General features: G+C 40.4%; 1 protein-coding gene across 6 annotated transcripts in view; it reads left to right on the forward strand.

The window, feature by feature from the left end:
• PBX1 (PBX homeobox 1) overlaps nt 1–24,360 on the forward strand; it is a 382,352-nt gene that overhangs the window by 318,333 nt on the left and 39,659 nt on the right. For 5 of the 6 annotated variants that reach the window (XM_085601506.1, XM_085601507.1, XM_085601508.1 and 2 more), the window contains one exon: nt 17,229–17,341. The exons of the other annotated variant lie outside the window; for it this stretch is intronic. In XM_085601506.1, coding sequence (XP_085457632.1) covers nt 17,229–17,341 — 113 coding nt within the window. The remainder of the gene's footprint in view (nt 1–17,228; nt 17,342–24,360) is intronic. 6 annotated transcript variants of the gene reach the window in all.

Below are 24,360 nucleotides of genomic sequence, written 5' to 3' on the forward strand. Positions count from 1 at the left end.
CACACACCTTCATTCTTTTCCTGGTATCCCACTGTCTTATGTGTCTATGTAATATCCCAGCACTAGTGGCGCCCCAAATCCTCTCTCCTTGCATGTGACTCAAATTAGGCTCTCCATGTATCCCTGGCTAATATGTTCCCCTCTCTTTTCTTTTTATTATATCAGGCTCTTTTTGTCAGTGCACTCAGACACCTGTTACAACATAATACACATGCCTCGTTAACCTGCAAACCAAAAAATACATATTGTTGGGACTGAGAAAGTGCATTCTCTTACTAACAAATGTCTCAGATGATTAGAAGCACTTCAGAACTAGGGGCGAAATTAGATGATTTTGGCAAAATGGTAGATCCAGGACGCTAGAGCTAAGGAAATATTTAACAGGGAAAATGTATACCTTCTATGGGTTTTCTATACCTTCACAGTCTAAATGGGGCATATTATTTTCTGAGCATTGATGAGTTCACTGTGTTTGGTAAGTGTCTGCTTTATGTGTGTGTTGGAGTTAGGTCCATGCAGACAGATGTACTTGCATGTTGTTGTGCTGTTACATGGTCACCGTTTTCAATGTGACTATTCTTGTAGGTATTGTTGTATGGCAGGAGAGTCTCCTGGCCGGTATATATATAATTGATGTGCTTTCAGGCTTCTCACTTAAGAAGATTTCTCTTAGTTGTGCTCAATTGATTGCTAGTATCAACCTGAACACATCACAACTCTACAAAGACTCATGATTAAAATGAAACTATGACCTTCCCCAACCCACCCTCCATTATTGAAGTACTTTTTGTGACCCAATTGTCTAATTTGATTCTAGTTCACTGGAAAACGAGTTGAATGAATAGTGGCATTACTGGTCCTCTTGTTATGGGTAATAAGATATGTGTTGCTAGGTGACTGGATTCGGCTAGTGGATCCTACTGCGAGGTAGTAGAACCATAGACTTTACTGCTACTGTATAAGTGACCTCCTCAGTACATAATAGGGTTGAAAAGCAGTCCTTTAGTTTGCTAATTGCTATGTCCTATCTGCATTTCATTGCCCTGCAATTTACCACGTTTTCCGATTTTGGCACTGAGACTTTAAGTAGAGTTTAGTTTGTCTGCCACACAGATTGTTCTATTCGTATAGGATTCGCTAGAGTTAGTGGGGCTTCCAGTGAAATTGAGTAGCTCCTCCAATACTATAGGCCTTCATTAAAGTATGTATTAGAGGTGGATAGGTACTCCGTAACAACCATGACAGATATCCCATCCGCCTTATTACAAGTGCCATAGGATATAATTTGCCTGTAGTAAGGTGGACTGGATATCCGTCACAGTTCTTAGAAGACGCATGCCTCTTTTAACAGGGAGAATTTTACATTTTCACTATATCTATCTATGCTGATGGAGAAAGGGCCTTTTGACCCTTGTCAAAACACACAGGCTTCAACAAATCCATTTCTCAAATTCACATGAAATATGCAAAGTTAACAATTTATCTTTTTCAACAATTTTTATTAATGACTATTTCTTAGAAGTTTGGCAGGGCATCCAAGATATACAGACAAACAATATGGAGTACTTGGAATGAGCAACATAAATCATCAATGAAGTCCCACTTCTTCCCCTTTGAATGTGCCCCTCACTCAACTTTCTTCCCAGCTGTCCATAGCTTTTCACTTTGTGTTCATTCTCAATTGTCCTTTCAGAAGGCTGGCTATACAGAAAGTAAAGTTGGTTGTGATGTGAGCAGGGCCATCTTAACAGCATTACAGGCCCTCGGACAAAGCAGTGCACTGGGCCCTGCCTACATCATCGCTCACAGGAATAAAAATGTTTACCGGAATTTTTTTGTTAAATTCTAGTCTGCATGGGGCCCTTATGCTCGTGGGCCCCCTGGGCAACTGCCCAGTGTGCCCATGCATGAAGACAGCGCTGGATGTGAGGGGTCCCTTAAACATGAAACATACTCCCTGCCCATCTGAGAGAGCATTTGGTAGTGACTGTGTCTGTGTAACACTGTTGAGCCGGTAAATCAGGTGTGAAAGCCACACCCAGTATGCCATTCCTGTTCAGTAATCCATGTCTCCGTAGCTTCTGCTGCTGAATATATTCACATTCTTTCCAACAATTATTTTCCCCTTTCTGAACAACTGGTTTCCTATGCTTCTGTAACTGTTGATGCTGGATGTTAGTGGTGAGGTAGCAATAAATACAGATGACAGACTGGAATCTTTTTATGGCCTGTTTTTTCTGTCCTTAGGAAGGTGGGTTTCTGGTTTGTGTTACCACTGAGTAGGCGATTACGAAGGCTTCATCGTGTTTGCTGTGTAACATTTTGGAGCACACATCTACAACAGAATATTAAATAATCTGCAAATATACACGAGATAAATGACCCAAATTGCCACTCAGGTCATACAAAAGTCCTTTAGAATGAGGCTCAAGAAAATAAGCATCACAGTTTTGCAGATTATCGAGTCTGGACTGTCCCACCTACAAAACTTATTTCAATGTGATGGACACTCTTGCAGGGTGGATAAGAGACACTTTGTTGGAAAGCAAAAAAAGGCTAACAACCTCTAAATCTTGGCAAAAAAGTTACTCTGTGGAGAATGTGGTGTCGCTGCCTGAAACTAAGGATGTTTTTTATAGACCCTTGGCCATATGGCGCATAGGATCCATTCTTGACTATTCAGGTATAAATAGCTCACTCCAAGTCATCTACTTCTAACCTCACTAAAGTTGTTACCAGAGGAACCTCAATTCAGCTAATTCACTTCAACACACCTTATCCCCGCAGGTGGAATCATTCACAGCTGAGGGTTAGATATGAAAAGATGTGTCCAAAATATGAAGGTTCACAACATTCTGGACTGCCTCAAAGCCACTCAAGTTTCAGTGAACTATTAATAGTCATCTCTCAGTGGTCAACACTTTAAATCTTCCACTTAGCTGTCTGATTATTTGACTTTCCAGCAGCAAAAAGCACACCTCCTGCTACAAGAATGAGAGTCAAAAACATGGGACTGATCTTCAATAAAGGGTTACTTCCAGACACACCTGAAATCGATTTATTAAATGGAAAGAAAAAAAACAAATGTGCTAATAGGCTGGGTGTTAATCTATCATGATTAGATTTATTTTACAAAATAGTACTCCGCCACATTAAAACAGGTACCCAATTGGACAGTTCATCTTCACGTGAATGAGGGAGAATGTGTCACCGCACTGCTAAAATTCTTTTCCACCTGCTCCCATGATGGACTACTAAGCTCTATGTATCTTCAAGAAGAGTGTCTTAAATTCTGCTTCTCGTTACACCCGGGTTAAAATTATTCATCAGATACTCAAGAGACACCTAAGTTCTATACACAGAGCCCTGTGAAAATTCCCAAATTTAAAGAGCAAATATCGGTCTCTGTGCATTTATCCCAGGACCACTGGAATTATTTGGCAGTGAAGGGCCAAACTATGTGGCAACGTTGGATAAGTTATGTGCCAACAAAAGGCAAATAATCCTGCATAATGTGGCACGTTCTGTGGCAATGTTATTTATCTATTTTGACAATTTAGCACACATTAACGCATTCTGGGCAAAGGATTAACTCCATTAGAACTAGTTTGATACCTAAATACAGCAGTCATCAACTGAGAGGGTACCTGTTAAACAATGCAAAGTGTCTGCCGCTGTGCAGTCCCACATGTGGAAACTTGTATTTCATTTATTTTTGATATGTTTGAGTTACATGACTTTGTTGAAATCTGCAAATTATGTGGCAGACAGTGCATTATGTGGCTGGCCTACTTTAGCAACTGGTGAGTTGTTCTCTAGAACTTCCTCCCAACGTTTGACTCACCATTGACCACAAGAGGATCCTCACAGTACTTCTGTGTTTGAAAGTGTGAGATTTTTTATATACTTTTAATCTCCTGTGTTTCCTATCCTTGGGCTTTGTGTCAGTTTTGTTTAGCTGTATTCCCGTGTTGTGCTGTCCGCAGCACATGAACTATATTGTGGACTGGGGTGGTGAAGTGAGCTAAAGAATGTTGATGGATTCAACCCAGATCTGTGACTGGGGTTGAGTGCCTGAAAAGTTTCAGGACTCCGTCCATCATCTCCTTGTTTTTGCTTTGTGGAACTAGAGCATTAGCATATGTGCGGCAGGCAACACACTTTCATGGTCAAGCTAGCGTACATCTCTTTTCTGTGTTTTTGGCCACCTGCACCAATGCACAGAATACAGGCACCCACAACAGTGATCATTCTCCAAGATGATTTTCAGTTCTTTTGTATAGCCTCCTAGCTTCATATTCTCTTCTTTTAAGTTCACCCCTTTACACCAATCCCTCTCCTCTTTATTTTCACTCTCCTTTTGCTTGTTTTTGACTACAGTCTGCCGTTAAATTATTTGGACTAAGAAATGGCTCAGAGCGGCACTGAGTGCAATTCACAAATAAATAACTAATGAGTATGCTGTTTGATGGACGAATCCTTGATTCTTCATTAAAGTGAACAAAAAGTCTTGTAACAGAATAAAAGTCCGCACTGTAGGAACAGTGGTAGTGTTGGGGCTCTAATAATGGAAGTGTACATTTCTAATGTAAATGTAGACTTTATTTCCAGTGGGAGAGCCTTCTTAGAAATAGAGGTCATTACAGTATGATTGAAAAAGAAATCTAAAATATTTCGTTCGTGGAGAGTGTAGCAAAGTTTTGAAATAACCACCCAACAAAGGTGACAGGATTCCGTTTCCAGTCCAATTTTAAAAAGAACCTGGAACAGATTCACTGGCCAGATTTGGCTAAGAATATCCGTGATCCTAACAGTAAAAACTATTAGGTTGCTTATAGTCGCAATGCCTGTTTTGTTCCTACATATGTGACCCAAAGATTTTGTTTCCTTAAAGTGTCGTTTTACTTGTTCTTTCTCTTTTTAATTTGTTAAATGTTGTTCGATTTCAATTAATTTGGTCTAAATTCCTATGAATAAAGTAAGTAATTTCGGTTCCAGCGAAAAAAGAAACCACATATGGCAAATTCGCACATTTTTCACCTTCTAGTCTCCACTTTTGGTAAATTGAATTATTACACTGGGAAAACCCTATAAAATTATTGATTAAAATGCTTCAATCACATGTGCACATTCAGTCACAGTCCATGTATTGGTTAGTGGCGGTGCACATATCAGTCTCTCCTTAAGTGAAGTGGAGGTAACCTCGAGGAACTTTATAAATGTAAATTTCGGGATCAGTCAATTAGCTGAATGTTTCGAAAACTTTGAATAAAAGCACAGTCATTAATAGAGTTCCATCAGTACACTTAGCAAAGTGCGTACTTTATGCATGTCCTTTTCCCACGTGGCATGGATGAACTTGAATATCTGTGCAACTGGAACATTTGCAGACCCTGCAAGCATATGCCAGACCTATAAGCAGTCTTGTTGCATTCACCTGAGAGGATTGCTTTTCTTAACGTGACTCCTGCTTTTGCTGCCTGTCCTTATGATGTTCATGTTCTCATGCAGTTCAGCAATAACCAGGCTTAAGTCATTTTTATTCAAACGATTCTATCAATATTTTCATAGCAAATTCTTTGTTAAATTAGTATATCGTCTACTGTGCTTTCTCGTACATCTGTTGCCTTACACTTTACATACCATGGGCAATTTCTATGGATGCTTGTGCGTCAGTGCCATTAACACAGTTACTTTACATATCACCTTACATGCCAAGAACAAGGTTTCCCTGCATAGCTCTGGGAATCCATCCGGCTTTGCATTCTTTCATTGCGGCTTCTCAATGTCTCAGCCCTCGCACTGCCTCACTTACATGTAGGACTGTTGCTGTGCATCTGGATAACACAACTGCTTTATGTCTGTAACATTGCTGCTTCGTGTGCCATTGAAGCTTGATGGCAGTCGTGGCTACTTCACATGCCTACAGCATGTAAAGCGGTTTTACATATCAGTAATAATAAGGCTTGGCAATAACTGTAGTGCTCTTCAAGTCTTGGGTGGTGAGTTTAATGACAAAATCACTGCTCCTTTGCACACATTTATTGTAGCTGCTGTAGAGCCATTAATGCAACTGCTTAACATGCCTGCATCTTTCTGGATTCAGCAGTGCAGAAAGGGTGCCATGGGCCACAGTGTATATAATTAAAAGTGGGTCCCTTGACCACTGCCGGACTAGTCAAATACCATAATTAGGTGGCGCCAGTGGGTCCCTCATGCCTATGGGCCCAGGTGCCACTGTACTTGCACTACCTCCGCGCTGCATTGTCAGAGCAACTTAAAGTTTATTTTCCCTAACGTTGCTGCTGTTTATTGAAACAGTTCTTTTCAAATCGGAACCTCTTCTGAATTATTTCAATAAAACCTCTCCTTCATATATGATACCAGTTCAACTTCCTAATTCCTGTTAACTAGCTGCTTCATAAAGCAGTCACCTATCTGCTTTACATGCCCTGCAACAGTTTTGCTTTTTTCATGTCCATCACACATTTCATATACCCTGTAGTGCATATGCTTTATCAGCAAGACGTCTGCATTACACGTCCTATAATGCAGCTGCGTGTTTTGTCAGTCAGAGTGTGTAGGTCCTGTAACATTACTGCTATGTCAGTGACACTCCTGGTTTATACATCCCATAGCATTGCTGCTTTGTATGTCAGTGACACTCCTGCTTTTGAAATCCCATCGCATTGCTGCTTTGTATGTCAGTGACACTCCTGCTTTTGAAATCCCGTAGCAGTGCTGCTTTGTATGTCAGTGACACTCCTGCTTTTGAAATCCCGTAGCATTGCTGCTTTGTATGTCAGTGACACTCCTGCTTTTGAAATCCCGTAGCAGTGCTGCTATATATGTCAGTGACACTCCTGCTTTTGAAATCCCGTAGCATTGCTGCTTTGTATGTCAGTGACACTCCTGCTTTTGAAATCCCATAGCATTGCTGCTATATATGTCAGTGACACTCCTGCTTTTGAAATCCCGTAGCATTGCTGCTTTGTATGTCAGTGACACTCCTGCTTTTGAAATCCCATAGCATTGCTGCTTTGTATGTCAGTGACACTCCTGCTTTTGAAATTCCATCGCATTGCTGCTATATATGTCAGTGACACTCCTGCTTTTGAAATCCCGTAGCATTGCTGCTTTGTATGTCAGTGACACTCCTGCTTTTGAAATCCCATAGCATTGCTGCTATATATGTCAGTGACACTCCTGCTTTTGAAATCCCGTAGCATTGCTGCTTTGTATGTCAGTGACACTCCTGCTTTTGAAATCCCGTAGCATTGCTGCTTTGTATGTCAGTGACACTCCTGCTTTTGAAATCCCGTAGCAGTGCTGCTTTGTATGTCAGTGACACTCCTGCTTTTGAAATCCCGTAGCATTGCTGCTTTGTATGTCAGTGAGACTCCTGGTTTATAAATTCCGTAGCATTGCTGCTTTGTATGTCAGTGACACTCCTGCTTTTGAAATCCCGTAGCATTGCTGCTTTGTATGTCAGTGACACTCCTGCTTTTGAAATCCCATCGCATTGCTGCTATATATGTCAGTGACACTCCTGCTTTTGAAATCCCGTAGCATTGCTGCTTTGTATGTCAGTGACACTCCTGCTTTTGAAATCCCATAGCATTGCTGCTATATATGTCAGTGACACTCCTGCTTTTGAAATCCCGTAGCATTGCTGCTTTGTATGTCAGTGACACTCCTGCTTTTGAAATCCCGTAGCATTGCTGCTTTGTATGTCAGTGACACTCCTGCTTTTGAAATTCCGTAGCATTGCTGCTTTGTATGTCAGTGACACTCCTGCTTTTGAAATCCCGTAGCATTGCTGCTTTGTATGTCAGTGACACTCCTGCTTTTGAAATCCTGTAGCATTGCTGCTTTGTATGTCAGTGACACTCCTGCTTTTGAAATCCTGTAGCATTGCTGCTTTGTATGTCAGTGACACTCCTGGTATATAAATTCCGTAGCATTGCTGCTTTGTATGTCAGTGACACTCCTGCTTTTGAAATCCCGTAGCATTGCTGCTTTGTATGTCAGTGAGACTCCTGGTTTATAAATTCCGTAGCATTGCTGCTTTGTATGTCAGTGACACTCCTGCATTTGAATTCATTTAGCATTGCTGGTTTGTATATCAGTAAACCTTGTGCTTAATAAAAGTTCAGATTAACTTCTCGAAAACAGTGCTGCTTTGCTGTTGTTAATTTTGCTGTTCAGCTGGAAAATTATAAAGTATTCAGAATACATGATATTAGAACACTGGAATGTTGTGAGCCCCATTGAAGACAATGGAGTAGCTTCGGGCTTATAACGCCTGGTATAAGCCCGGAGCTCCTACATTCCAATGTTTGTCTTCCTGTTTCTCCCTTTCTAATTCAGAACATTCTACCCTCAGTGGGTGGAATGTTCTAATACACTTATAGTCCTTCTGCCTCAGGCTATACCGATTGTTAAAGTCCCTCGCCCTCATTCATGGCTTTTAACAACCAATATAGCCCTCGGCATTGGACTATAAAGCGATAGATAGTGTTGCTGTATTGAATGTTGAAAGCACTGCTTTCTATAGGGTTGCTGTATCGAATGTTGAAAGCACTGCTTTCCATGTTGGTCACGCAAAGCAAAGTAGGTATAATAGCTTACTAAAATGCAGTGATCTGGGTAAAAAAAGTGTAATTTACACAAAGAATAAACTATGTTTTGTCACATAGATGTTACGACTTTGGTGCTTGATGTATATACGACTAGCGTAATTTAATCATTACATGCATTACTTTCCAAACTGTATGGTATTCACAGAAGTCATAGTCTTAGCTCTAAAGGTGCTATAACGTCATGAGGGTTTTGTGGTGTTCTGAAACTCTTTACTGCATTAGGGAGAACCCTGTTTGGGATGCATTGTCAAATGGTTGAAAGAGGAAGACACATGAATTATTTAGGCAAGGCAGTCGCTTTTGGCGGCGCCGAAAAGTATGGTCTACTGGTTCCAAGTATTATTTGTGGGCTGAAATATTGGTGAGAGAAGTCTTTGCTGACCTTGTCACCCAAATGCATAGAACCCAAATGCATAGACTTGGGTTTGAATTTTCACTCCTCAACTTCAGCAAAAATCTTGGGAAATCACTTTGTCCTACTGCAACACTGTGTAAATGTGCTACAAAATAAAATAAAATTTATCTAGAACAATGTCCTGTCCTAATGAAATGTTCTCATGGTACTCCCCACTCACATCATACTTTTATATGTGCATAATCCTGTACTCTAGAGGCTGTTCCTGCTAGAAAATTGTTAGATGCAATTTGTGCGGCTCCCCCTTACAGAGGGTACATGCCATATCAAAGGCCTCAAAAATTAAAAAAGGAAAATAATGTTTTTTAAAACATTTAAATAGGACTGGTGCAGTAATGTTGTTACTAAATGTTCTGGCATTGTGGACCAATTTTCTTCTACCTGTGATTTGATGCTCTCTGCTTGAGGGACCCAAGGAGGTTTCCTCATAATGCTGTGCCTTAGAACAAGTCCTGTCTTTATGATAGCGAGTCACGTGCGAGTTGCATTATTGTCACAAGACCATATGATGATATGAGCACAGGAATCCTGAAATGCATGGTGCTAGTAGTTCCCTGTGCTCTGTTTTATGAACATTGTGTGGGTGGGTTGGATCATCGAGTTCCTCGTTATCTGCTCTGAAATATATATATCATAATGAAGCGTACCACTGGTATGTGTAGGTTGGTTGAACGGCCTACTGCTGCCCTCTAGCCTGCAGAGGAGTCCTTCCTCCTCCAGTGCACTAGTGAGACACAATTTGAAAATGGTAAGACAAATCACCACTGACGATAGGTTTGTAAGCGGTGAGTTGTGTGAGGTGAATATTTGATATGGCTGAACTTGCACCTGAATTTCTTGACAACTAAAGTCAAGTGTGCTGTCGGTACAAAGTTAAACCAAAGCCATCTGTGGTTAAGCAAAGGTTTGCCCATAAAATGGGGCAGTGTTACATTGCCGGCAAAGCAAAAGTGAGCAGTCTTCACTGTTACCTCCTGCACCCTCACAAGACGTTCTGTCTCATCGAACCGACTAAGAGTCCATCAGCCAGGGCACACCGTTTTTCTTTTGAAATTACATGAGTACGTTCTCTAAGTGCTCTACAGTCTGCACAAGTTGGACGGATATTCTATTTGCCAAATTCCAAATTTCATTGAATATAATGGATTTGGAATTTGGCAGACGGGATATCCGTCACATTTGTCACATAGTAACCCTGTCCGCCAAACTCGTAATCAGTCCCTTTGTCTCTAAAGTGCACTTTATTTCTCAGAGGCAAAGTATTAATACGACAAAGGAATTCTTCTTGTGGTTTTATGTTTCCTAGCACTGCGGTGACCAAGTGCTATTGCCTAGTTCACTGGTGCTTGATTAATAGACTACAGTGGAAGAAAGGCTGAGTAAGTGCCTGTGTTTAAGCACGTCACTCCATGTTAATGACAAAGCTTATGGAGTACAGCACAAAAATAATTTGACATTGATTAAAGACGCTTATATTGAGGGCAAGCCCTTTGTAGCAGCAGAAATTTGATTTCATGTATTACATTCATGTATCAATTTTTGTAGCATATCCTGACATTTGTATGGACTATTAATAACAGTATTTTACAGTTGATTGCGTTCTAAATCAAATCTTGATACCTAGTTGTAGTCTATAACTAATAGCCAACAATCTGTCTATGTTTAACAGTTCAACCAGTCACTCAACAGTCACCACAGACTTAACCAAGACATGTTCAAAGAAAACAACCATACTGTTACACCTAGTGCCTGTCAAATACAGCAGGTTATCTTTTGCGTGACCAAGTCTAAGTCCCTTGCATCATGGGATTATGAACATCATGTTACACACAGGGTTCGGCATAGAGCAATTTACATATAGAGCTGTCTTAATGGCATGTCGCTTACAATGATGTGTAGCATAAATGGGATGCCTTTGAGTCATGAGGAATGCTTTTTATTCTCAATTGTGAGGCTAAAGGCTTCGTATGTCTCTGCGAGCTGTATGACTCCCTCTTCCATGGGCAGTAAAAAAGCAGCTAACCCCACCTCATGATATGTATATGGGATAAAATACCTCCTGCCACACATTATAAGTGTAGTGCAAGTCACATAGGAGTTGAAACCACCGGCTTAAATTAAGCACTGGCCACTGCCCGGACACCCCCAAGGGTAACAGTTGTGCTTTACAAATCAAAATAACACAGGAGTTGAGCAGCTATGTCTTTCCGTTATAACCGCTGACTAGAGAGGTTACAACTCGATTGTAATAAAGAAATTAAAAACAGGATATAGGCAGGGTATGCAGGCACCCATGTGATGTATCTGTATCATATTCAGGGACACTGGAAGTATGCAATTCTGATGCAGTGACTTTTTTTGTCTAATCATGAATTTGCAGCATTTACCACTAAATCCATCTTCTACTGCAGTGGTTCTTATCCTGTGGTCTGGGGACCCCTTCGGGGTCCGCAAAGTCTACCCTGGGGTTCCACCACTTCTTAAAAAATTAAATAATATTAACAGATTCATAAAGTTTACATAAATAAAGAAGTAAGATGTGCAGCTGGTCATGTTAAAACATTCTGTAAAGGTGAAGGAATTTGAAATTGGAGACTAAAAATTAAGTTAGTTTCCTCAGCTTGAATTGTGCATCAATCAGAATTTAGTACGGGCGATTGGTGGCCTCAATTGAATTTAGAAAAGCTCTAGCCTCATGATTATAATTAAAAGTTCGATTTTTTTATATTTGTTTGTGAGTTAAATAAAATATTTAATAATTTGTATATTTGTTTGATGAATGCTTGTTTCTTTATTTTTTTATGTTTTGTTTTACTGTTCAAATCATGAACAATGAATAAGATTGTGTCCTTTTCTTCCGCTATGACTCAGTAGGGGTCCTCAGATTCCAGTAATGATTCATCAAGTGGTCCTTGGGTTTTAGTAGTGTTTAAGTGGGATTCCACAGAAGACAAAAGATTACGAACCACTGATCTGGGGCATAATCTGCAGATGTTAACATAAGAAATGTTGTTTCTTGCTCAAACGGATCATAAGTTATTAAAAACATGGCGACACATACTTCTGTGCACCGGAATGCCCTTCACAAAGGTTGACTGTCAGCTATCAGTTACTTGTTGCTGTATTTGGGTGTTAAATTGGTACCAATAAGGTGTAATCTTTTCCTGGATAGTGTTACCAAGGGTAGAAATTACTAAATAATACTATGAAAGTGAGTTTTTGGGCACACTCCAAGTGTGTGCTTTTATTCAGAGTAGTGTGGCATCAAATGGAGGGGTTACTTATTGCGGTCACATATATTCAAAAAGGGAGGTTTTCGAGATATTTTCAGACACATTGTGGTTCACAGTAGGCAGATTTATGGACAAAGTTTGCAAATAGGAAAATGGAAATCTTCACTTCCTTTGTGGTTTAATTTGCAGAGACCGTACTTTCCAAAGGAAGCCAGAGTCACACACTCATACACATATTTTAGCGTGTTATTTTCTTAAATTTACCACTCACATCCAGCCTTCATGTTATCAAACTGTATGTATGCAACAGTCCCCTATTATGGTTACTGCCTGTCAAAGGTCACAGTCCCACACCTTACTTGTACATCAATTGTCACAAAGGACTGCATTAGTTTAAACATGTTCTTCAGTTCTTCAAATATCAACAAGCCACTAACCTTTTGAGCAGAAATCTGTCTGAATAGTCGGATAAGTCACTACCCTATTTTTAGGCTGAGCTTAGGCAGCGCGCATGCACTGTCTGCAAGACCTGTTGTTATCTCCTCTATCGGCTTTTGGCATGCCCATGAATGGCCATTTGTCCGTTGTTGTGCCATTTAGAAATACAGGGTTTTTATTGGTGCATTGGGTCTGATTCTCCCGCTTTTGCGTGCTTGGGTCACGCCAAGACGATTCCACTCATTGTTTGCTTACGTTGGCCATCCCAATACGTTCGCGGTTCCTCCTGGTCATCCTTATCTGCCTTTTTATTTTGTAGGCTATCAACATCATTTTAGGCTTTCAGGCCATTTCATGGAGCAGTGCTCTGTTCGACACCTGCAAAGTGGCAATTTCTGTCTGGTAGCTGTTGAGTTATGCCAATGGCTCTCACTCAAAAAAAAAATGCGAGACCTATTGCATTTCTAATGCTTGTTAATGTTATTGTAATTTGATATAAGTCAGAGCCGCTGGAATTCTATGATACTGTGGCCGCAGTGGTTTCAATATAGTTATGAATGTGCTGCACTTGTCACATAATCCATTTTCTTTTGGGTACTTCTCAGATTACTACGGAAACAATGGTCTCTAGCTCAAACGGATCGAAAGATACTACAACTGCTGCCGCATGTGTTGCCACATAGTAGCAGGCCCTTTACTGTGCCTGATCATCTTTCTTTTGTGGAATGCTGCATTTTGGTGTCAAATATTACTAATGAGGTGAAGTGCAACCTCTGCTCAGATAGCTTTGACATTGTAAAAATCACAAAATAATGCATTCACAGTTCCACAAAATGTGCCGCGTTACACTGCATAATTTGCCTTTTCATGTCACAAAATTTGGTTAACCCTGATGCCTAATTAGTTCCTCTCATTCCACCTAACTCTGGTGGCCCTGTGTGTAGTTAACATTAATGTCACTTGAATATAATTGTATTTTTTAGATAATACACCAATGTCGTAATTTACATTTTGATCTGCACTGCAACATCTGGGCTGCTTTTGGGATACCACTCGACTTGTATAGTTAAAACGAGAAGCAGTGGACAGGAACCTCAAAAATAGTATAATTTTCCCCGAACTTCAATTGTGTTGCATTCAGGGGAGTATTCACAACCATGAATTCAAAGGTGCTTTCTGTTTGTGATAGTAAATCCATGTATATTATCTTATAATATTGAGAGAAGGGCAAGCAGTCTGCTGTTAAGAATGCAATCTGTTTCTTCTCTTCCAGACCTTCAGCTGAACCCAGTAGCAGCTCCCTTCCATAACAAGTGGTGGGGAGGGGGAAAAGGGGAGGGGGTGGGGGGTAGAGGGAGTATAAAAATAAAACAAAAAAAGCTCTTAACTGCTGCTGTGCTGCCGACCGCTATCCCTGGGTTCTTCTGCTCCTGCCCCTACACACTGCAGGCTCCTAAATGCCAATCAAGATGCTGCTCTCATGAAAGCAGAGCTGTGATTGGCCTGAGTGGGCTTGTTTAACGCTCGCTCAGGTCCTAGGAGCCTGTGCCTCTACTCTACCCAGCTAAACAATACAGCTGGGGTAGAGAGAGATCAAAGTGCGCATGACGGTTTGGACAGCCTTAGACAGCGTGCCAAACCGCCATGCACACTTAACAGTGTGCACTACTCCTTCCCCTAGACCCGTCATGGCCCGCCCCGCCCACACATGGCTACCTACAGCAGAAAAAAATAAAATGATAATAACATGGTTTTATTATCATTTTATGTTTCCCGTTTCTGTTTGCTGCCTGGCACTCAGCATGGGGGTGATGCTCCACCACCATAGCGGAGGAGCCGTCGCTAGCTGAACTACGTCAACTAAAGATATCTGAATGGGGACAAGCTATAGACAAAAGGAAAAGCGTGGGGGGCAATACTAAAATGTTTACATATTAATATTATTCCCCTCGGAGATGGCTACTAATTATAGTTATTTTCCTTTGTGAGCTATCTTATAAACAGGAGCATAATCCAAGCGCCTGCGGTGGAGGGTCCAGCCAATTCAGTGTCCCCCAAATCCTTAAGGGGGACTCCCTTTAGTCCAGGGCCAATGAATATGTGTGAGATCTGAGAGATACAAGCCCCTCTTCTCATTTTGCAGGGGCCCCCATCTTTTTACGTTACGCCACCGCTCATAAACCCTCTCTTAAGAATCAGAACCACAAGTCAGGTGTTGTCCAATAACACTGGAATTGACTGGTTTAAATGTCTGCGGGTTCGTAGTCAATAATGAAGCCATCAATATTGCGACTGCATTATTCAATATAATATTCCTTTGCTTCACCCAGTTGGATTTAGGGATTGATGGCATTAGCTGTCAGTAAAGCCTACATCCCATGGTTCATGATGAGCTGACAGCAGCTCAAACCTTGTTCACTCCCCAACCTTCATCCCTATCAACTCAGGCACCCACCCATCCAAATTCTACCACCTAAGGTCGTCCAGTTTTTTGTGGTTGCTAAAAACAGAAACGAGTCCTCCCTCTCCAGCTATGAGTTGTCACTCATCTTTCATTCCCTAGTCTAAGTTATTCAGTGTATTTGAGTAAAAGGAACGTTTACTTCTTATGGTTTTTTTTCCAAAATAAGGAACCCTCAGCAAACTTTATGGTTGGTGCATCAATAAAGTCAGACCTCAAGGTGTATATTGATTAAAAAGTATATTGAGTTATTTTTTTTTTTAGTTTTTTCTATGCCGCTTACTCTGCTTCAGAGCGCTTGCATGCAAAGAGGGGATAGGATAGGATAAGTTGAACAGGAATATGTGATCTCTTCATACCAACAAAGAGTAGTCCACCATTGACTCTCACCCTTAGTATGTGGTAGAACCATTGGTTGATAGGAAGGGACAGTTTTCATTCTGTTGTGATAGTAGAAACATGTCTACTCACCTGAGGTGGTGGAGGAGGAGGAGATTTGAAAGGAACAATCTGTGGGCTTGCAGTAATCTCTCACTGAACCATTTGTATTTCGATACCTGATTGGCCAGTAATTTAAGCGGATGCCAGCCTCAGTCACCTGCTCAGCCAGTAAGGTACGGACATCTTTATTAACCAGAACGAGGATTTCAAACTGTACCCTTTACCACTCCAGTGGCCAATAAGAGAAAAGACTGTAAGCCTTGTGGATGTGGACTCCTTGTAGTTTTCTAGTCTATTGGCTCTGCAGTAGTCTAGTTGACATATTACTAGGTTGTGATAAGTGTTCCCGTATGTGAAGATTTCCTCTGGAAGTGTATGGCGGAATTTATTGATGGATTTTCATTTGAGATCGGAAAGACTGATCAGAATGGACCTCTTGGAAGAAGGCTAGTGTGGCAGGTAGGATGAGGGGGAGTGCACTTTATTAATGCTAGAACCTTGGTTTTGGAGGCAAAAGGTCCTGATTCAATCAAACCTAAACATGTTTATGTATCTACTTGACTTTTTTGCAAGTTCACGTGACTTTTTTTGGATGTGAGTGGGGAGATTACGTGGACCTAAGCCTGCCCTTTAAAAACATTCTAATCCAAGTAATGTTTTTATGGGCAGACACTAACTTCATACTTATATGCACAGCCTGACGTCATCCCATTACCACAGCCAATTTTCACTATGCCATAGCTCTACTCAGCATCTGCATCGGATTTAAAAGAAATATTAATTTTGAGATTATATATTTAGCAAACCTTTCACACTCAGTCTTTGACATGTTATTTTTAAGTTGTGCAGGGAATTCCATTCCCCACAGCAGCCTGTCATATTAAGAAGGGGCAGCATGGACACAGCCATGAGAAGGCTTTACAAACAAGAAGTGTATTTTTGGTTACAAACTTTGATAATGGGGATGGATTGCTTTTTTCAAAACATTTTTAAAGTGCAAACAGGCTAGCCAAAATATGTTCCCTCTTATGTAGCTAAAAAGTCATATTATCTAGGAGAAGGCTCTTTTGAATATTTGAATTTATAATTAAAACATTATTGAATAATACCTTTTTTAAACTAGTAGTCTTGCAGGCCAGTTTTGTGACTGCCACAGGTTTTTGGGGGAATCTAGGAAGCGAAGTACTTCAAGAGCTAGTTAATGTCTAGTATCATAAAATTATTGCTTCGTTCAGCAATTTGAGGGTGTGAGAAAAGATGAGGTAGATGCTAAAGTCCTGTTCAACAAATGCATTAGATCTAACCACATCCAATTATGGGTAACTTCATAAACATCTAACCACTTTCTTTCAGTACAATTCCTGTTATTCCAACTTTGTTGATCTGATAACCTCCATTTTGCACCCTTTATGCTTGCTTTTCTAACTCTCACTAACATGACCTGATTTGATGTTCTGTTTAAGCGTGCGTGCCGCTGTCCTCGTCTGTGTGGTGGTGTGGGTTGTGGCTTTGCATGAGACCTATCTTCTTGGCTGAACGTCGCAGGGTGTGTTCCGCTTCCTTTCTCTGATTCAGGTGCCTCACTCTTTCCTTTCCAGGTTCTTCCAGTTCTTTTAACATGTCAAACTCTGGAGATTTGTTCATGAGCGTGCAGTCACTCAATGGGGATTCTTACCAAGGGGCGCAGGTTGGAGCCAACGTGCAGTCACAGGTAGGGACCACCACTTGTCACTAGTCAATATGTAGTATTCTATAGGAGCCACCACTTTGCATTAGTAGTTCAACCCATGTGTTAAAAACCTAGCACCTGCAACGTCAGCCTGTTAGAGGAATGCATTTGGCTCTTGCGTCATGTGAGGGCAGAACTGGAATACCCTTCATGCAGCCCTTGCAGAAAGCGATTACCCATGCAGGAAATTCCAGTTGATTCCAGTTGCATCATGCAGCTGGTTTCTACTTTTAGGTATTAATTGATTTCAGTTGGTGTTTTAATTGGACAAGTAGTGTTTCTCTTGTTTGTTCCAATGATTGTATGAAATGAAACTTCCAAAAAATTTATACCAATACATGGATCCAGTGGAAACCATCTGAAATTTGGTCAACTGACATTTTAACCAAACTTGGTATTAGGCATTCACAAGGAAGGCTCCAGCTAATCAATATATTTCTTTAGGACAAACAACTTCATGTGTTTTCATTTAGCTCATGTTCCTCTCTCTCTCATCTTGCCTGTGAAGTTCTCTTACTTTCCATTTAGGAACAAGCCTGTATCTTAGCGCAGAGAGCTGTGTAACTCACCAAAGTGATACTGTCTCCAGGTCAGCTGAGGAGGCACATTTCTGTGTGTAAAAAGGAATTATACTTTTTCCACTATTACCACTTCACTTGGTCTGAATTCATTTCACAGTGATCTGATCAGATTAAAGGCAATCTCATGTGTCTGTGAATTTTTAGTCATGCACTTTGTATTATGCCTTGGACACAGCAACAATTGTTTTTATATTCCTCTAGTACCATTGCATTGGCACCCTCTGTTGACAAACTAAAACACTCTTCCTGGTCAAATCTGCGCCTTGATGCAGAATCTGACAGTTCCCGCTAATGTTTTCAAAATAATAGCAACTCTTTAGCCCTTGTCCTTCATGGGAATGTAATCAACTGTGGTTGTTACTTGAATTCACTGTACAGTTTTAAAAATATATGCTTTGGGAGCCGTTGTGTGTGCAAGATTGGCACCTATGCTTGTAGAACTTTAATGTGAATTTCAGCCCTACGCCCTAATCCTGTTTCATTTACATGTAGCTGCATCTATTGTCGAAGGATTTGCCTGCAATCAGTAAGGATTTCCTTTCAGATTTATGTAACCTTTGGAGACGGGTAGGATTGCAATCCACTGCCCTTCTCTCCACACTAGTCACTGAACTTTCTTTGCTAGTCTATAATGAGCTTCAAAGAAACCAGTGTAGATCCTTATTTCTTAACTATGTGGAGTCATGTGGCATCTCTGACACAAAGTGAAAATTACCCTATAGGGAGATCCTAGAGAAATCAAGAGGGGTTTTATTCCACCATTCTTTCCAGGCATTACTCAATTCCCATAAACGTTCCTCAATCTATTTCATACTGAATCTGCATGCCTCCCATCCATCTTTGAGGGGATTTTTTTTGTCAATGTGTAGATGTCTATTAAGTACATTATTTCATATGTTCCACATCTCAGGGTAACTGGATATTAGACTGAAGTATTTGTGATTTACAAATATATACTTACCCAACTTTAATATAGCAGCTGTATTTTAGTTATACATTCACTTGCAGCAAAAGCAGAAAAATATATGGTACAGACTTGTAACAAATTAATGAATCCTTCTACCTTGTGCACATCTGCCTCTCAGCTCACTCGCATACATTTAAAATTATCTTGTAACTTGGAAGAAGCATTTCATATAGTATTAAAAACGAAACTATATCGTCTACCTATAGTTTTTCAGTTGGTCTAGTCTCTTTCAAGGAGGGAACTAAGACATGTTTGTCAGTCCTAGGATATATATATAGTCTATCCTTCTTCAGAACTATACACAATTCTTCAAATGTGTTCTGATAGCATTTATTGTTTGTACATTGTTTAATTGATTTTAAAGTTAAATATAATATTAAGGGCCTTGCACAAGCCTCTATAGGACTCACCCAGATGTCATAAAAGAAAATAAGGTCCAAAATACCTGACAAATGGTTCTGTAAATCCAGGTGTGTCAAACGTTTGATGATGATGGTATAGGTAGGCTGCCTGATTTAATTATTGCAAAGTCTTTAGTAGAAACGATTGTCTCAAACTTAATAGCATTTGTCATAACTGCCCAAAAGTAAAAGTGTCCTCCATTATAACATTTTTCAATATAAGGGTCAACTAGTTCTAAGACCCTCGTGTTTTGTCTTCAGCGGATCTAAACTTATTACCTTCGCATTGCAAGAGGTTTCAAAAATAGTTATTGAAACAAATGTAAATATAAATAATATAACACTTTCTGACATAGTCTACCTTCCATAACATATATGATAGCATATGTGCAAAAGAGGAGCAACAAGTAACTACTTATTGACAAACCAATATTCTAGTTGAGATCTTATTGCAACTCTTCAGGTACCTACTATTATTATTTCCACAAGTATCAATTGAAAACGTGTCGCAAACGTCACACTTTGGTGCTTCAAAGGAAAGATTCAAAATGGCACATGCTGATAAAGAATCAAAAGACTGTCTGCTTGTGCTGCTGGCATGCAGGTAGCAAAAATCAACCTTAAACAGCTGTTGATAGAGAGTGCAGAACAGAGTTTGGACTAAGTGCAAAGGACTGAGCAGGTGAAGTTGCTCAAGCATGAAACGTTGAGTCTGCAGTCAGTAAAAGGTGACTACTAATGGGCAACCTGGAAATTACAGAGGGGTTCTTTTGCGGTATTCCACGGTGCTGACACCAACGAATATCGGAATTCACAGACAATGGATTTGTGTTTGGCTGGCCAGATGGTGAGTAGATTTTGAGTGTCTGATCTTAAGCCCTATGATGGGGCAATAGAATTGGAATTCCTTGATAAGGTAGCCAGGAAAATGGCCATTTAATTTCCTGTGGATTAGTTACATGTTCTTGAAGGTGGATTTCTCAGAACAGAATGACTTGAAGTCTAGGAAGATGTGGCTATGTCATTTCAGGTCAAGTGTGCTTAATTCTGGAGAGTCTGAAGTTCTGGGATTTTGTTTGGCAAATCAGTGTAGAACTTTTATGGTAAATATTACAGCTAGAGGTGCACCACATACAACCACGGAATTTTCTAAAAATGTTCACTACAGTAATAAACAATGTAAACAATTCATTTGCACAGGTCAAATAATCATAGCACCAGCCAACGTGTTTCGTCCAGCATAAAGTGGACTTCTTCAGGGCAAAAATCAAATGAGGTAGGTCCGTAACATCTAGTCTTGTTATCAAGAGAGTGGGAAGACTGTTCGAGTTGTGACAGTAACTTCCAAAAAACAGCAATTGAAGTGTCCTTGCCTAGGGATTTGTTTTTCTTGCTCCAATTAATACTGAATACCACAAGAGGGTGGAAAGTCATTCTTTGCTGTGACTGCCCATTACCCCTTTTCCTTGTAGTTGCCCTGAAGAAGTCCACTTTATGCTGGACAAAACGCGTTGTCGTTTGCTAGGAGCATTTTAAAGAAGCATCAATAAAAGAAGAACATAATTTGACTTGTGAAAATTCATTCTTACCATCGTTTATTACGGTTGTGATCATTCTAAGAAAATTCTGAGGTTGTATGTGGTGCACCTCTAGCTTTAACATTTGATATATTTTCCCTTTGTGAGGGCAGCATCCTTTAGGGCAGGGGATGTATATAGGGTAGTGCATACGGCAAGATACTTGCTGTCTCAACTGATTTAACTTAGGGGCATTACGGTGTGGGTGCGGCAATCGTTTAAGGTCCACTGCCCTCTGGTGTTTTGTGTTCTCTAGAACTTTTATGGTGTTATGGAAATATCTCAGCAAAACAGACCTGCCTAATTTTTTATCTTCACTTATTGCAAGGGCATAGCATCAAGGTATGGGAATTTGAGAGGTGACGTGTCCACGGGGCCAATCATCAGTTTATTGATATTCAGTATGCTTAAAATTATTTTCATAGTTCCAGCAGTGGGCCTTTATATGGTATCACTTCTAACTTTAAACTGGTCGGGGAACCTTGCACTTTCAGATAAGAACCAATTTTTTGGGCTTTCAAGATACTGACTAAGTCAGTTGTGTATACCTTAAAAGGTGAACAGTGCATTTAGGGACTTCAGTGATAGTTGTGGACAAGAAGGGTCCCAGCAGAAAGGGCAAATTATCTGTACCAGGCATTCCTGAAAATCAGGACTGCTTTAGTAGAACTTTGAGACTGAAGGTTGTTAAAAAGGTCCATCATGATTATATCATATATTTGTTCCATATTAAATATGGTAGGTAGCACTCTGTTAAAAATACCAATCAAGTAATGACTTTTAGTAAAGTAGGCTATTTGGTGCCCACCATGATTTTCAAAACTTTCACTAAACACAGTTGAAGAACAGCAGGTCTCTTGTGCAAGCATTATCTAGACCTCTTTCCTTTTTCTTTTTTGGTCTGGTTATTGCATGTCTGGGATTCTGTGGGAGGGTGCCAATTGAAAGCGAAGCTTGATAAGTTTGGTTATAATGAAAGAAAGTGCCGAAGGGCCAATTTAATGATGTTCGGATTGCAAATGTCCACTCTGTGGGAGGGTCTTTTAAGGTATTCTCGGTATTGGTGATTTTGTTGGTGCAGCCAGGAGTAAACGTGAGGCAGATAACTTGTTGCTATGAATTTACAGAATGGAATGGAAGAGGAGAGTGAACTACTGCCTGCTCTAATCTAATTAATTCCATAGCAAAAGAACATCAGAAGTTTTGTGTAGAGTTTGCTAGAAGGAACAGGTGAAATCTTCACTGGTGTATAAACTGTCAGCAATTGATAGGTTAGTACAGATCAAAAAAGTGGAGGGAGGAAGAGGCAGAGGTTCATTCAGCTTCCAGGAGGTACTGGTATCTATCAAAAAGGGGGTGAATGAACCACGTAAGTCTCAATACCAGAGTCTTAGAACTTTTTGACTTGCAGCCCTTCAACCACATGTTCACAGATAGTGGTGTATGTAATCTCCACTTAGTGTGGTTCGGTGGATAGCGTTCTCATCGGAATATGACACTTGAGAGTCCTGTTCTACAAGTGACATCAAAACCTCCACCAGGAGGGAGCCTGTCTGGATGTTGACAGTGGTGAGTGAATTAAAATTAGCTCCTATCCTTTAGGTGAATCTTTATTGGGGGAAAAGAGTAGGATAGTGATAAGTCTAAAAACAAAGTGGTGTTTAGTGGATGAGTCACTGGTCTATGACACCTAGTGGTCGGGCCGACATGTCTCTGCTTGGAACAGCCCCTATGGGTCTATGGCCCTCGTCAGGAACACATAAATAGTTTGTAAATAGGTTCATGGTCCAAGCAGGATATTTTGCCATCTAACATTTGTGACTCAGCCCATCAAAATTTGAGAGCCTTCCCTTTATTTTTTATTTGCCAAATATTGTTGAACTAGCTTCTCTTCCTGTTGCTGGTTCTAGGTCTGCATAGCCATAAGGGGGCTAGTGGGTCGAGGACTACTGTAGTCTTGTTGACCAGGGTGTGGCTGGCCAAGAGAGGGGCCAATAGTTCACATTTTCTCTCTTAGAATAAATGAGATGATCATGCATGTGGAACCATAAGGTAGGTGGTTGGTTGGTTGGTTAGCTGACTAGTTGAGTGAATCTGGTGGTACTGTCTCTGCACTTTGATGAGAGCGCATGTTGTGGTCAGTTCATACGGCCCCCCACAAAAAACGGTAAGGTGATCATATGAAAGGTCTGAGTTTGCTTTGAAGAAGAGTGAATCATGGTGGATAAAAGCTACTTCTCGCCTTATACCAGTATCCCTGTTTCTGCTCTAGAGGAGCAAGTTGAAGGAGATGAGGTCTTCTGTATAAAGGTTAGAGGTGTTTATTAATTGGGACTCTGTGGAGCTAAGGAGGTGCACGTGATGCTTATGTTATGAATGATATGTGTTTTTGATCACAGGTAATGCTTGAGGATGGCACTTGCTAGCAAGTTCTTGGAAAGAGCCGAGTAGGTTCATCCATTGTATTGAAGATAGCCAAGCTCCTAAAGAGACTAGGGTCAATGGTGGGTTTACGGCATGGAGCAGAGTGATGGATAGGAAATTGGTCCGATGTGTATAGGACTATTGAGTGTGCAGGAGGTCAGATTGAGGGAAAGACCCAAAGAGTGGTGGGTTACAACATTTTTGCAGTGATGTGTGTTTTGCCTGTGAGGAGTGTGGAAGCTGATTTGTGATTGGAAGCACACAATTGTATTATTGAATATCAAGCATGGAAATATTGTCATATAAGAATATCGTGGACAACATTATGAAGACCAGATCAGTAGATAAACTACTCTGAGTCTACTTTAGTGGAACAGCAGAAAAGAAAAAATAAACTGAACATTTTCATTTTGAGGGCCACGGGAGGGCTTTTAAATCAAATGAACATTAGGCTACAGGACAGAAACCTACTAATGGTAAAGGAATTCATGAAAGTGCACTACTGATCCCAGCATGCAACACTTAGTTGAACTCAACTGTGAGGCCCACTGAGGGCTAATTAAATAAAGGACATCCAGAGGAGAGTGCCTCTCCACCCATCCTGCGCAGTATGACGAAGCCTGTGACCAAGGAGCTACTGCTCTGAAATACTTAAGGCAATGAAATGCATCTGAATGAAGATGCTGGTGTTCTTTCAAATAAAGAATCAGTGGAATTCATCTGCTTTTTTATCTACTTTTCGAGTGTGTCTTCAACTGAGTATGTTTTGATGAGTGACATCTATCTCTCTCTCTCTCTCTCTCTCTCTCTCTCTCTCTATATATATATATATATATATATATACATATATATATACATATCAGCAAGGTGAAGAGATCTGAAGCTGGGCATAGAATATCTATAATTACCTTTCAATATTTCAGTTTTGATATTCTGTCCTCGATATTTCCGTATCACGGTATTCTGTCTTCAATTTTCAACATGTACAGCGAAGCAGACAGGGTTCAATGCAAAGCCTGGGTGTGGGGGTGGGTTCTCACCTACTAAGTGG

The sequence above is a fragment of the Triturus cristatus genome, chromosome 4_2, assembly GCF_964204655.1.
Source record: "Triturus cristatus chromosome 4_2, aTriCri1.1, whole genome shotgun sequence".
NCBI classification, from domain to species: Eukaryota; Metazoa; Chordata; class Amphibia; order Caudata; family Salamandridae; genus Triturus; species Triturus cristatus.